General features: G+C 44.5%; 2 protein-coding genes across 4 annotated transcripts; both read right to left on the bottom strand.

The window, feature by feature from the left end:
- Positions 1–330: 330 nt before the first annotated feature.
- LOC137009073 (cyclin-dependent kinase-like 4) lies at positions 331–5,889 on the bottom strand. Of its 2 annotated transcripts, none has more exons than XM_067370965.1 (10): positions 5,480–5,889; positions 3,903–4,097; positions 3,647–3,828; positions 3,354–3,466; positions 1,902–2,041; positions 1,727–1,815; positions 1,458–1,584; positions 1,175–1,347; positions 777–949; positions 331–653 (listed from the first exon to the last, which is right to left on the bottom strand). In XM_067370965.1, exons 1-10 carry the CDS (start codon positions 5,669–5,671, stop codon positions 568–570), a joined length of 1,470 nt encoding a protein of 489 aa, XP_067227066.1. In that variant the 5' UTR covers positions 5,672–5,889; the 3' UTR covers positions 331–567. The 2 variants fall into 2 exon arrangements, with proteins under 2 accessions (XP_067227066.1, XP_067227067.1); XM_067370966.1 differs by having other exon boundaries at positions 798–949.
- Positions 5,890–6,440: 551 nt separating this feature from the next.
- Positions 6,441–13,562, bottom strand: g3bp2b (G3BP stress granule assembly factor 2b). 2 transcript variants are annotated; one of them, XM_067372313.1, is made up of 13 exons: positions 13,380–13,562; positions 12,989–13,116; positions 12,815–12,896; positions 11,412–11,585; positions 11,136–11,223; positions 9,534–9,648; positions 9,228–9,453; positions 9,061–9,150; positions 8,571–8,661; positions 8,094–8,144; positions 7,755–7,883; positions 7,547–7,665; positions 6,441–7,333 (listed from the first exon to the last, which is right to left on the bottom strand). In XM_067372313.1, exons 2-13 carry the CDS (start codon positions 13,081–13,083, stop codon positions 7,133–7,135), a joined length of 1,461 nt encoding a protein of 486 aa, XP_067228414.1. In that variant the 5' UTR covers positions 13,084–13,116; positions 13,380–13,562; the 3' UTR covers positions 6,441–7,132. The 2 variants fall into 2 exon arrangements, with proteins under 2 accessions (XP_067228414.1, XP_067228413.1); XM_067372312.1 differs by having other exon boundaries at positions 6,444–7,333; positions 12,989–13,119; positions 13,379–13,561.
- Positions 13,563–13,885: the final 323 nt, after the last annotated feature.

The raw sequence follows: 13,885 nt of genomic DNA, 5'->3' as shown, positions 1-13,885 counted from the left end.
TGAAGAGACGTAAGCAGCTGCTTATATACTCTGGCTGTTGATTGGAAGATTAGATGGGCTCGCTCTACGGCTATTTTTTCAGAGCGTATTACCCTTTTTTTTTTAGAACAGAACTAATATTTGAATCTCTGAAAGTTGGTATGAAATAAAAGCATCTCATCTCTTTTGCAGATGCATCTCAAAGATCTTATTGTGAATGATTCGTGTCTAATTCTTAAAAATATTTTGACAAGATTTTTTTCAACTTCCATTTAAATGATCAGAAGTCACTGAGGCAGATATTCTCAATTACACAGCTAGATCTAAATCGAATATCATCGTCATGTCGTCCAGCCCTACATCATGTGTAACACAAATAAACTTGACACAGACAGCTTTAGTTCCTGTGTTGAGGAACCTCGAGCAGTACAGAAACCCATAAACACAATGAAGATCAGGAGAGTTTATTGAAGACAAAGTTCTCCAGATCTCTAGAGGTGTTGTGGAGCTTCATGTCTGCAGCACGAGTCCAAAAGAAAACCAGCAGAATAAAATAATGATGATGAAGATGAAGATGATGAGTGTGTTTTATGTGCCGGTGTCTGAGTGCAGGTCATGTGCTGTTATGGATGGGATTCTGTTGATTTTCTGCTCTTTATTTCCTCTTTGTCTTGCTGTGAGAAAACAAACAGAAACTGTAACACATCCAAAATATACAGTTCATTCATTTGATTAAAAAAAGTTACATTCAGGATATTTATGAGCCAAATGAACAGAAGCAGAGGCTAAACACACACATGATGTGGTGAGAGTCTGACCGTCAGCTCTCAGCTCTGGCAGCGGTGTGTTTCTGAGCTCAGGGAAACGCAGTCCTGACATCTTCTTCCCAGCAGGCCCTGCAGCGCCACGCTGAACTGACAGATTCTGACGTTTGAAGACGCTCACGGGCTTCTTTGACTTATCAAACGACCTTTAAACAAACACAACGAACAACTGACTTTAATCATGTGATTCACATCAGCTCACAGTAACTACGTTTGCCACCAAAACTTTACAGTTGAGATCAGATCTATAAACTAATATCAAATCTCATCCGGCTGATGGTTTATATCATCTCCAGATGTAACCCATGTGACACTCGTCTCTCTGAAGTGTTAGTTTACAGTGTAACAGCAGTGCATGATGGGAGTGTGACCTGAGGTTGATGACGGACAGGGAGTCGTTGTATATGGGCGGGATTCCTGCGGCAGGGTGACACCTGAGAGGAGCCTCACTGATTGGCTCTGTGTCCTCTGGGCGGAGCTTGAATGTGATGTCACTGTCCTCACCATCAGACGGCCTGAACTCTCCGAGCCGGAGGTTTGAGTCCTGACACACACACACACACACACTCCGTATAAGTGAAAACACCAAACATGAAGAGCAGCTGAGGACAGAGAGTGTCATCGCAGGGAAGCGTTTGATTGGCTGTTTCTCACCGGTACACCGTCGTTAGGAGCCGATCTCAAGATGTCCAGCTTCTCCTTCTCTCTCCTGCAGGTTTTAGTGCCTCTGCAGTTTTCCTTCAGGTCCTTGTGGGTCTTGCTGAGCAGTTCTTGCTGAAAGCTGAAGGACCAGCAGTGGGAAATGCGTTAATAAACACACCGCTGTGTATCTGAAGAGGTTTCTCTGAGGGGTACATATTTAGTGAATATCAGTCGGGCTGCATTCGGACGGTAGAGGATGTGTGAGAAAACATGAAGCTCACCGCAAGTGGAATCGGTCTCTGGTGAAGAACGGATGCAGCAGCAGCTCGGCACACTGACACCGTCTGTCCGGATCCATCTGCAGACATTTCTGCCGACGGGAGGAAGACGGCGTCAGTCAGACATGAAACACGCACACACACACACTCAAACATGCACACTCACACACACACACACCTGAGCGAGATCCAGAGTGCATCCGGACAGTTTGGGCGAGCGGCTCTCCAGCGTGTTTCTCTCGGCCGGGTCTGGAAGAGACGCTCCCATGAACACTGGGTTCCTGTAGAAGACCTCGCGGTGACGAGGGGTCAGGTGACCTGTGAGAAGACCAACCACAATATGACAACAAGAGATCTCTGACTAACAGACTTAATCTTAAACACCTGCAGCGTCAGAGAGTGAAGAAGAGCAGAGGAACAGAGAGCCGCCACACACTTCAGGTTCTTCCTCAGTGTTTCTGTCTTGTTTTCCAGCACAAATATCTAAACATTCTTAAATCAAGATACATTTACTGGAGAAGAGAAATGACTTCAGATCGGGGCTGTTGATTTAACGCATCAATTTGGTGCGAAAAAATAATGAGTTCAAATTATTAACACTTTTAACGCATGTTTAGTTACGAACATGATGCAGAGCTGCGACTGACTGTGTGATTAAGCCTGTGAGAAAGAAGTTAAAATGCCACAAAAATTCAAGCCCCATATGGGTTCAGCAATATCACACGAGGAAGAGTCCTGTTTTCCCCGAATATCTACACGATTACAAATGTGACATTGATTTCATACAACAGTTAAAAAACAAGAAGTTAAATTGAGTTACACTTTATTTAGACACAATATTGTCTGTTTTTGCCCAATTTCGCCAATGAAAATCATTCAATCAAAGAGCGGTGTTTCATTACTGAATGAATCCGCGGTGTTTAACTAATCGAGTGAGTCATCTTCCATTAAGATGGTCACTTGCTTCATTCCTGAATGAATCAGCCGTTTGAATGAATCAGTTGAATGAATGATTCAATGACTCACTCATTAAGACAGTAGGTGCGTCCCAATTCGCGTACTTGTGCACTATTCTATGACGTTTTAAGTATGAATAGTGTGAGTAGTGCGTTCACACAGAAAATTCCAAAAAGAAAAAGTGCACTTTAAATACCTGGATGATGCACTAAATTAACAGAAAAAACGAAGTGTGGAATGTTGGACACTACGTGCACTCGACTGTCGCAGCTTTAATTACGTAGTGGAGGGGAAGGGAGGATCGGACTCCGTTGTTAAATGACAAAATAACCTTACACAATTCACGCACTACATGGACACAGTATACATAGTGTATAAGTGCATAGTGTTTAGTGTGTCATTTGGGACACAACTAGTGACTTTCTGCTATTTTATTTAGAGTATCATTTCATTTTTCATTCATATTCATGCCCTTCTGAACTGCATTAAACAGTCTGTAAGAATGTTGTGGCCACAATGTAACCTTAAAAGATAATGTGTAATAAATTCAATGTTGAATCAAAATATTTCTTTCTAAAGCTACTTTTTGTAATGTCTGCTCAGTGCTTTTCTCATCTAACACCATGATGACTTTAAATGACCAGAAACACTGAGGAAGACCATCAGAACTGACCGAAACAACTGATGAGGAGATGGAGCTGGTCAATGTCGGAGTCGCCCGGGAACAGAGGAGAACCGGTCAACATCTCGAAGAACAGACACCCGACGGCCCACACGTCCACCGCCCTGAACACACACACACACACACATCGTTGAATCAAACAGAAAGATCATGACGGCATGTGGAACGGTAACGGCGTCATCGAACTCTAACCCTAATGCTTTCATCTGTCAACCAATCAGACTCAAGCATTCAAAGTCTCCAGTATAATGTGGAATCAAACAGGACGTCTGTTGGACACTCACTTCCCGTATCTGGTGTCTCCCACCAGCAGCTCTGGCGCTCGATACCAGCGTGTCGCCACATAATCTGTGTAAACCTCTCCAGGAGCGGCCGACACCGTCCGGGCGAAGCCAAAGTCACAGAGCTTGACCACACCGAGCTGAGAGACCAGAACGTTCTCCGGTTTAACGTCCCTGTGAATGATCTGAGGGACAAACACAGGATCAGCGAGAGAAGCGAGCGGCACAGAGCAGAGAGAGTGTTCACACAGACGCTCACGTTGTGCTGGTGGCAGAAGCAGACGGCCCTCAGGATCTGGTAGAGGTACTTTCGGACTCGGTGCGGATCCAGCCCGGATGGAAACTGCTCAAGCTCGTCCAGAACCGTCCGCTCCACGAACTCGAACACCAAATACCAGCGACGTCTCCGCTTCCATGCATCCAGCAGGTTCACCAGATTCTCATGCCTCAGTTGCTGCCAAAACACACAAACACTCGTCAAGATCACACAAAAACAACACTGGTCAGCTGACGGGACACCTTATCAGAACAATCGAACAGTGAGAACGATAATTTGGCCGTCTTTGACACGAGTGACGCGAGCGAATCAATCAAACCAACAGAAATTATCCAACCTGATCTGATCACACAGGAAAATGTTATTTTAATAAGCTGCTTTATAGACGAATTGAACTGGTTTCACAATTGACCTTTTTTTTTTTGTTATTGAACTAAATTAAACTGAATTTGTTTCATAATTGATGAATTTTGCAACATTAACACTATTATTGAACTGAATTAAATCAAACTGAACTGAATGGACTTTGATTCATAATTGATGAATTTTGCAAAACTGACACTGTTATTGAACTGAATTGATTCAAATTGAACCAAATTGAATTTGTGTCATAATTGATTAATAAATTTTGCAACACTGACACTGTAACTGAACTGAGTTGAATCAAACTGAACTGAATGGAATTTGATTCATAATTGATGAATTTTTGCACCATTGAAACTGTTATTGAACTGAATGGAATTTGATTAATAATTGATGAACTTTGCAACATTGACACTGTAATTGAACTGAATTTGACACTGTCAAACGCAGAATACTTCTTGACAGGCTGGAAAATTGTGTCAGGCTTTCTGGGGTGGTTCAGGTCATACTTAGAAGGAGAGATTATTAGTATCCATAACATACAGAGCCCCACAAGGCTCAATTCTTGCACCGCTCCTGTACAACTTATGTATGCTGCCACTGATCCAAATAATGAGAAAGAACCAAATTGCCTAATATCACAGCTATGCAGATGACACCCACATTCACCTTTCCCTCTCACCTAACGACTACAGCCCCACTGACTCCCTAAACTCCCTTCAGTTAAACAAAGACAAAACTAAAGCCATTTCATTTGGAAACAAAGATGAAGTTCTCAAGGTGAACACATATCTTGATGCTAGGGGTCTAAAAACAAAAAATCAAGTCAGAAATCCTGGTGTGATTCTAAAGTCGGACCTCAGTTTCAGTAGTCATGTAAAAGCAATAACTAAATCAGCATACTATCATCTCAAAAATATTACAACAATAAGATTATTTGTTTACAGTCATATTATAGAAATAGAGAAATAGAGCTGTCTATAGCAACTTTCATGGGATGTAATTCACTCACAGAAGAATGATCGATAATTCATATAATTTAGATCTGCATATTTATCCTTACTTCAATAAAACTGCTGCATGAATGTAAAGTGTAGTCATGTTGTCTTCAGATAAAATCATTTCAGTTCTTCATGAGAAAATGATATTTTGAAAAGCTAATAGTTGATATGAGTGCATGAAGGAGCAGATCTGACCTTCAGCAGTTTGATTTCTCTCTGCACGATCTTCCTCACGTTCTCATCTTCCTCCAGCAGCTTCTTGACGGCGACGGTTCGGCCGGTGTCCCGGTGGCGACACTTCAGCACCGTCCCGTAACTGCCGGAGCCCAAACAGCCCAGAATCTCGTATTTATACATCACACTGCACGACAAACACACACAACACATGCGATCATCAGTAAACACGCGATATGAGAGTCGACTCGCTCAACTGACTCACTTCAGCTCATAAACAGCAGCTGCGCTCGAATAATGCAGATGAAATATGATCTTTTATATGATCGCCGCCACTGGTTCGAGCAGCACGTAAATAACGCCGTCTCCATAGAAACCGACGCGTGCGCAGAGAGAGCTGTCAATCAAACGTCAGAAACGCGTCAAATTTGTAAATAAAAGATGATGCATGAGAAATATATCGAAGGTTTCAGAAAATGTAATTATGTCAGCATTAGTAAATGGTAGCCTCGTTATTTTTAATATTACTATTACCTATTTTTGTTTATTTACTACATAAACTAAATTTAGAATTATAGTCATTTTGCAGAGGACAGAATAGTTAATATGAAGCAAAGTTTTGAAGATCTACTGACAAATTGTCTGTTTTTATCAGGAAAGTGATCTTGTTAATACTGAATAAATGTCATTAAATGTCTATACGTTACTCACATGCATGAATATCTATATCTGCACTGGACATAAGGTTGTCACATCTCTGGGATTTATAGCTTGGTGGTTTTTACAGCACAATCCTGTGGCATTTTTGATTAAAATCATTGGTCGAATGTGGGATCTACTATGAATACACATCTATGCTTACAGCAGGTTCCTGGTTTAGGAAAGTATCGCCACCTGCTGACAGAAGCATGTGTTTTATTGGAGCTTCATCATTGGGATGAAACCAGAAATTGTGAAGAAGTCCTTCAACTTGAGCAGTTATCAAACAAACACACACAACGAAATTCAATGACATTGCTGCAGATTTCAGTAGTTTATTGAAAGTTGAAAACACATTCAAACAAAAACCTGCTGAAGTCCAATCTGAACCCAGAACCGAACACAGGTGGACAGTGTGGTGAGAAACGCTGTATGAAAAGAGCAGCACGTCCCACAATCAGCCATGCAAAGACGTTGAGAAAACAGAAGAAACATGAGCTTGTGGAGCGAGGAGCGGTCCAGCTTCAGCCTCACATCAAACATCCGGACCGTCCGGAACCGGTACCTGTAAAACAGCTGCTCGTGCTTCAGACAGACGGACAGACGGGAGAGAATCGAGTTAAGGCACCACCACTGTTTTATTTACTAGGAAAATAAATAATTGTACACTGAGCACTGATTTATGAAGCGCTGATGTTCGTCCATTATAAAATGTGCAGAAATCAGTTCCATGAGGAAACCCCTTCGTGACATTCAACTGTTCTATAGGAAAAAAGGTCCCATTCATCTTTGCAAAATCGTGACAAGAATAATACAAAGGAAAAGCGCAGATGACGCTCCTGATCGGCGCGGGCGTGAGTTCGGAGTCTTCGACGGCCGGTCACAGTCCAAAAGCCAGAGAGAGACACGAGAGAAAAACCAAAACCAAAAGCAAACAGAGACTGGTTTGTCGTGCGGTCGGCGGGACGTCCGTCCTCAGCGCCGCGGGCCCGTGAAGCGGTTCTCTCCCCGCCCCGCACCCATCCCTCCCCTCGCTGCCGGCGGCCCGCGCCCGTTCCCCATGGGGCCCCGGGGCCCGCGCCGGCCGTCAGGCGCCCCTCTGGTCTCCCGCTCCCGGGCCGCTCGGGTCTTCTTCTCCTCCACGTTCAGCCGCACTTCACCGCGGAACATGATGGGCTGCAGGAGAGAGAGAGAGAGAGAGAGAGAGAGAAGAACCGTGACTTCCTGTGTGTAAACGAGCTTTAAAAGAACAAACCGATTCTCCATGTTTGACGTGACGTAACAAGTACAAGTGGAGGAGACACTAATCACGGTTTTCAACTGAAAAACGAACCGCGTCAATCACCGCAGGATCGAGTGAAGCTGAAAATGAGCCGTAACCACACAAACCTTTGCTCCCAGAATCCTCTGCACCGGCTCAGAGTCGTCAAACACCACAAATCCAAAGTTGGGCAGTTTCCCTCCGACGCCTTTGGTGTTGATCCTCATCTCCACCACGTTCCCAAACGCTGCACGAAACGAAGCGGTGTGAAACAACAGACAAACACTCAGAGCATCATCATCAGCAGCAGCAGGGTCAAAGGTCAAAGGGTCTCACTCATGAAGAAGTCCTTCAGTTCACCCTCGTCAATGTCGTGAGGAAGATTTCCAACGAAGAGCTGATGACTGTCTGGATAACGAACAGACCTGCGGCCCTCCGTATCACCGGCGTCAGAGTCACCGCGACCTACACACACACACACACACACACACACACACACACACACACACACACACACACACACCACACACAGTGTTTGGAGCGTCACGCGTTGTATCTCGCAGTGGTTGGAGAATCCTGACCTACATGTTTGTGTCGTGAAGGAAACATCTTCACTCATGCATGATGATTTTGAGTGTTTAGTTGAGTCAACGAGTCACATGACAGGAAACTCACCCTTAAAACTGATGTACTGTTTCCCACCCGGAGCTTCCGAGCCGCTTCCATCTAACAAAACAACAACGTCAGTCACATGACAGGACACTATTCACTCAATCCATTATTGATCGTGTGTGTGCGAGAGTGTGTGTGTGTGCGCGCGTTTGCTCGAGTGTGTGTGGAAGTATGAGCGTGCAAGTGTGTGTGAGCGAGCGAGGAAAGGTGTGTGTGTGTGTGCGTGCTTGCGTGCGTGTGTGTGTGTGTGTGCGCGCAAGGGAGGAAGGGAAGAAAAGTGAATGAACGGGGAAGGAAGTGAGTGAGAGAGGAAGCGAACGATGAAGTGAGTGACTGTGTGAGGAAATGTGTGTGAGGGAGGAAACAAGCGAGTGTGCAAGGGAGGAAATGTGTGTGTGCGCGCGCGTGCAAGGAAGTGAGTGAGCGTGCGAGTGAGAGGAAACAAGTGAGCGAGGGAGGAAGTGAGTGCGAGTGCGTCACCTGCTCTGGGTCCTCGTTGAGAGAAGCCCGGTCTCTCCCGCCGTTGATCTCTGGGTAGGGACTGACCTTCCTGTTTGACCTCCACCCGCGGCTGAGACGGAGACACACAGCTTCACGTTACACTGAATGTTTCTGGGTAAACGATCTTTTTTGAGCTGCTTTACAGCTGAAACTGTCTCATATTGGACAAGATTTGCATCAATGATTCTGAATACTTCATATTTAACTATAAATATAAAAAAGGAAAAAAAAAACAACATTGTTCACGGAGAAATGATCGTTCTGTCATCATTTCCTCCAAACCTGTATGACTTTCCCTCTTCTGTGAAACTCAAAAGATGATATTTTGCAGAACCAAACAACACTGACACTATACGGACAAAAAGCGCGAGTTATTTGGAAGGAGTCACTGATGACAGAAAGATCATGTGCGGGTGAACTTCATGTCCTGACGTCACTGCAGGCGCAACCGGAGCAGGAAGTGCTCTACCTGAATACTGGGCGCTTTCAGCACATGTGGAGAGATCCCAGCGCCGGCCGGAGGAAGATTCTTACTGGTCACCAGAGCCCACGAGAACGCCTGCAGATGACATCATCACACGCAGTCAACACAACGCTCCACACCAACACACTGATCTGCACCGACGGCCTCGGTACCTTGGGCGGCTCTGGGGTGTGAGGGGGCGGGGTCAGGGCGGGGACAGGGGTGGAGCCTCTCTCCTCCTCTGGCAGTTTCTCCTCCTCAGGCTCCGCCTCAGCCACCTGCAGCTCCGCCTCTGGGTTAAGCTCCGCCTCTGTGTCCTGATTGGTCTGCGCCTCCGGCTGGGACTCTGGCTCCACCTCGGGGACCGCCTCCTCCGGCTGCTGCTCCTCGACTCCATTACTGAAGCAGAACATGGAGACAAAAGTCAATAAAGCAGCAGCACAAAGAGGTGTGAGGTGATCTCAGGTGCATGCTGGTACCTGACAGTGGCCGGCGGCTCATAGTAGGTGGTGCTGCTGGGACGGTCCTGTGCCGGTTCAGGCGAGGCGTGAGTCTCCACCTGCTCCTCCTCCTCCACCTCTTCCTCTTCTGACTCTGCTCAAAGACACACAACACACACTTCAAGCTTCTGCAAATCACCGTCCTGACGCTGCGGCTGAAACACAGGAGGAGTGTGTGAAGCAGAAGTCTCGGCGCAATTTGATCCGACAGATGCGATATCTGACGTTACCTCAAATCAGGCCGCGACACGGTTATGATTCAGGGCCCCGTGATCGATATTATGGGCCTATTTTACACACGAACAGTTACGTTTTTTATTAACTCAAATGCAAACAAAAACAAAATATGAAGATCAGTCGTTTGACAGCACTAAGATACATATTAAAATAAATATTGATTTTGACATGTTGCATCGACATCACATGGTTAGAAATTTGATCTATTCATCAGTTCAATATGTATGTGTTGTCACTGGAGAATTTAAGCGACTGTTCTTGCAAACGGGATGATTTACTTGCTCTCGTGTCGTTCAAAACCTAATGACGGAACATAAAATAATAATATTATATTTTGATGATGTCTGAAGTGTTTTTTTGTCCATATAATGCAAGTCAATGGGATCCAATGTAGGGCTGCACGACGTATCGTTTTCACAGGAAGTGCGAGGTCTAGTAGGGAACGTTAATCCGGACGGACCACACACACCACGGTTCAAAACACACGTTGATTCTCTAATTAATGGCAAAGTTTGACCATCAAAAGAAAAATGAACGCACTCCGTCTGAGGTGCAAGCCAAGAAGGATAAATCCAAACGTATATGAAATATGACTCTCTTGCAAACAGTTTATTTACCAATGTTTCGGCAAAAAGCCTTTGTCAAATAAAGTTTGACCATCATCCAATGAAAGTTTAGCATTTCAGTGTGTTTAAGGTCCTGTCAGTTCAACTTTGAAGCGGTTATTAAACCATTTGAGCGGACGGAGAAACAGAACTCAATTCTGAACGTGCGGCTGTTGAGATTCAGGTGAACACCGAATGCCGTTCTCTTCCACGATTATTTGTGTCCGAACGGACACATACATGCAGAAAAACAATTCAAATGCATGTAAAAGATCGCCTATCTACATAAACACAATTGATTATGGTTTACGTGAACGAAAGAATTGAGAAAGAAACCCGGATGTGTAACAGTATGTTGGATCCGCGCCGTGCGTTCGGTCTTAAAGTGACAGAAGCCTATTATTCCTGCTGCTTTCTGTGTCATGAATGTGAATCGAACTACAAAAGGCAAAGAGAAAATCACTTTTGTAGTTTTAACACAGATTAATTATATTTAATTTATACAGTGAAGACTATGCAGTGTTATTTATTCAATTTCTGTACCTGAATATGGTTGGACTTACCTGAAATATATAAAGCACTATTTATTTAATTTGCATCTTTGTTCTATTATATCTATGCTTGTAATTTGTTTATTTTCTATGCGTATTCACTCACCTACAAAATCACCTAGAATGATTCATTCTTTCCAAATTGAGCTATTCAAGTGCTGTGTGGTTTTGTAGTCATGTAGTTTTACCTCCCAGTTCAGCCTCAGAGTCTCCAAACACCTCCTCTTCATAGCGGAAGATGTCATTGTGCACGTAGAACTTATTGACAGCAGAGCCCTGCAGAGCATGTGCACACACACACACACACACACACACACACACACACACACACACACACACACACACACACACACACACACACACACACACACACACATCAGAAAAGCATTCAACAGGCACAATATCATCACATATACACACAAGAAACCATATCTTCTCAAAGTGCCACACACACTCAGACTGACCTCAGGAGCGAGAACAAATGTCTGCATGAACCTCCTCATGGGCCGGCCGCTGTTGGACAGCTCGCCCATCACCTGCACCACCACCCCGTCCCCGAGGGTGGCGTGAGCGTCCACGTGCCGGATCTTAGTGTGGCACTCGCTGAACTGCAGCGACATCACCTTCTTATGGATCTCCTGCACACACACACACAAAATAGTCAAGTCAGCTTTATTTCGGTTTCTAAGCAGCTTCACTGTAAAATAACAGAGTCGATGATGCAAACAACAATGAAGGTCCTGATCGCCCCGTCACTGGCCGTTTCACAGAGGAGCTCATGTGACGTCAGCTGTCAATCAATAGTTGTGTGTTCAGTGATCTGAGCTCAAAATCAACTGAACCAAACGCAAAATGATTCACCATTTCCAAGCGGTTGAATCGCTGGCGACACCTGCTGTTCAAACTGTGCAACACAAATGCAGTGTGTAAGAGCTACTGCTGCGCGACTGAGCCGCCGTTCGGATATAAACACGGAAGCGTTCACTGAGAGGGAAGAGGAAAAACTGTAGAATAAAGTCGTTATTTTTGTTTTTGCACAAAAAGTATTCTCGTCTCTTCATCACATTAAGGTTGAACCACTGCAGTCACATGACTGTTTTAATGATGTCTTTAGTTCCTTTTTGGACCTTGAAAGTGTTGATTATATTGCTCAGATTTCATCAAAAATATCTTAATTTGTGTTCTGAAGATGAACGAAGGTCTTACAGGTGTGGAACGACATGAGAGTGAGTAATTAATGACATTTTCATTTTGGGGTTAACTAACCCTTTAAAGGGCATCTAAGATGTAATATCAGTCTCTGGTGTCTCCAGAATGTGTGTCTCCAGAAATCCCCCACAGATCATTTATTATATCTTGTCAAATTTGCCCCTATTTGGTCGTGAGCAAAAACACGCCGTTTTAGTGTGTGTCCCTTTAAATGTGAATGAGCTGCTGCTCCAGAAGAGGGCGGAGCTTTAACAGCTCAACAACAAAGCTGGAGAATCTCACGCAGCCAAAATGAGGATTTATGTAAATTTTAGGGTTTGTGATGTCACTAACCCGAGAAGCTCGCTGCAGTTCTGCAAGTGATGACAAAACCATGATTATAACGTATACAACTTTCACTCAGGAGCAAACATCTGCCTTTAAACTTCAAGGAAAAAAAAGATTTGACATTTATTGTGATAATTATCGATATTGACGGTTATGAAAAATGTTATTGTGATCATTTTTTAGCCATATTGTCTGGGAAATCTAGTCACATATGCGAGTGATTTACTCACAACATGGAGGACTGAACCACTGGCCCAAAAGTAAAGAACAGCAAAGGTTTCAAAGCTTCATGAAGCAGATGATGATGATGATGATGATGATGAAGACTCACCGCCTGACCGAACACAGCCTCCTCTGGCTTCCCATTGCCGTCCAGCCCGCCGTGAACATACGAGGAGTTCCTGCCGTAAAATCTGCTCAACACAAACACACAACGACCCATCAGATCACTCTGAGACTGTCAGCATCATCTCATCTGCTGTGACCGTGACCTCTGACCTCTCACCTGTGCAGGTAATCAGGCGCTTTATTCAGGAGTGTGTAGTACTGCCGCACAAACTCGCGTCCAACGAGCAGGGGGCTCGGCTTCTCCATCACCATCTCTCTCTCACACACACACACACACACACACACACACTACAATACACACACACAATACAGAGAAACAAAGCAGATCATGAGAACTTTATTCATCTCACATACAGAGAGATGGACAGAACAACATATAGATAACGTTAAACACATAGATAGATAGATAGATAGATAGATAGATAGATAGATAGATAGATAGATAGATAGAATGATGTGAAGATAGCTGGACGTGCACGTGCGCGCAGCAGACAGACAATAGCGCTCGCGCGTGCTTTAGCTTCATGCTAACTGCGATGAAACTCACCTGATGTGGCAGGATCTGTGAAACGCCGCGCTGTCGCTCCGCACGCTCGCACTCTCCGCACACACTCGAGCGAGCGACGATCGCTCAACTCCCTCTTTATCCGCTAAAAACCACCGACACCAACCGAAGCGAAACGCAAACACAGACGCCGACGTGCGCGCGTCCACTGCCCTCACCTCGCTCGCGCGCGCGCACACGCCCAATCGCCTGTGACGCACAAGAAAGCGACTTCCCGCCGCGGGCACGACAAAAACGCGTCATGCGCGCGCCAAACAGAATTTCTTCTGATCTTATTTGAAGTAGAATTTTATTCAGAAGAATGGCAAAGGAAAAAGGAACACTTAAAAAGGGTAATATTTCTTTACAACTCAACTAATAAAGTAAATAAATAAAAATAAGATTTATAGCTAAATCGAGGACAGAAGAGTTTATTTGCTACAGAATAAGGTTAGGGCATTCCCATTTAAATAGCTCCCTCAAAATAATAGGAAAACATCCGAATGGATT

Source organism: Chanodichthys erythropterus, chromosome 20, assembly GCF_024489055.1.
Source record: "Chanodichthys erythropterus isolate Z2021 chromosome 20, ASM2448905v1, whole genome shotgun sequence".
NCBI lineage: Eukaryota > Metazoa > Chordata > Actinopteri > Cypriniformes > Xenocyprididae > Chanodichthys > Chanodichthys erythropterus.
Note: the sequence above shows the minus strand (reverse complement) of the source record. Positions and strands in the feature narration are given on the sequence as shown.

What these genes read in the sequence shown, in the direction of transcription:
- LOC137009073 (XM_067370965.1), bottom strand. Translation starts at nt 5,671, where the DNA reads ATGTGTTGTGTGTGTTTGTCGTGCAGTGTGATGTATAAATACGAGATT. An exon ending in TCTCCTCATCAGTTGTTTCG is followed by an intron (nt 2,042 to 3,353) that starts GTCAGTTCTGAT and finishes GTCTTCTCACAG; the next exon opens with GTCACCTGACCCCTCGTCAC. An exon ending in CTGTCCGTCATCAACCTCAG is followed by an intron (nt 950 to 1,174) that starts GTCACACTCCCA and finishes GTTTGTTTAAAG; the next exon opens with GTCGTTTGATAAGTCAAAGA.
- g3bp2b (XM_067372313.1), bottom strand. Translation starts at nt 13,083, where the DNA reads ATGGTGATGGAGAAGCCGAGCCCCCTGCTCGTTGGACGCGAGTTTGTG. An exon ending in GAGCCGCCGGCCACTGTCAG is followed by an intron (nt 9,454 to 9,533) that starts GTACCAGCATGC and finishes GTTCTGCTTCAG; the next exon opens with TAATGGAGTCGAGGAGCAGC. An exon ending in ACTGAAGGACTTCTTCATGA is followed by an intron (nt 7,666 to 7,754) that starts GTGAGACCCTTT and finishes CGTTTCGTGCAG; the next exon opens with CGTTTGGGAACGTGGTGGAG.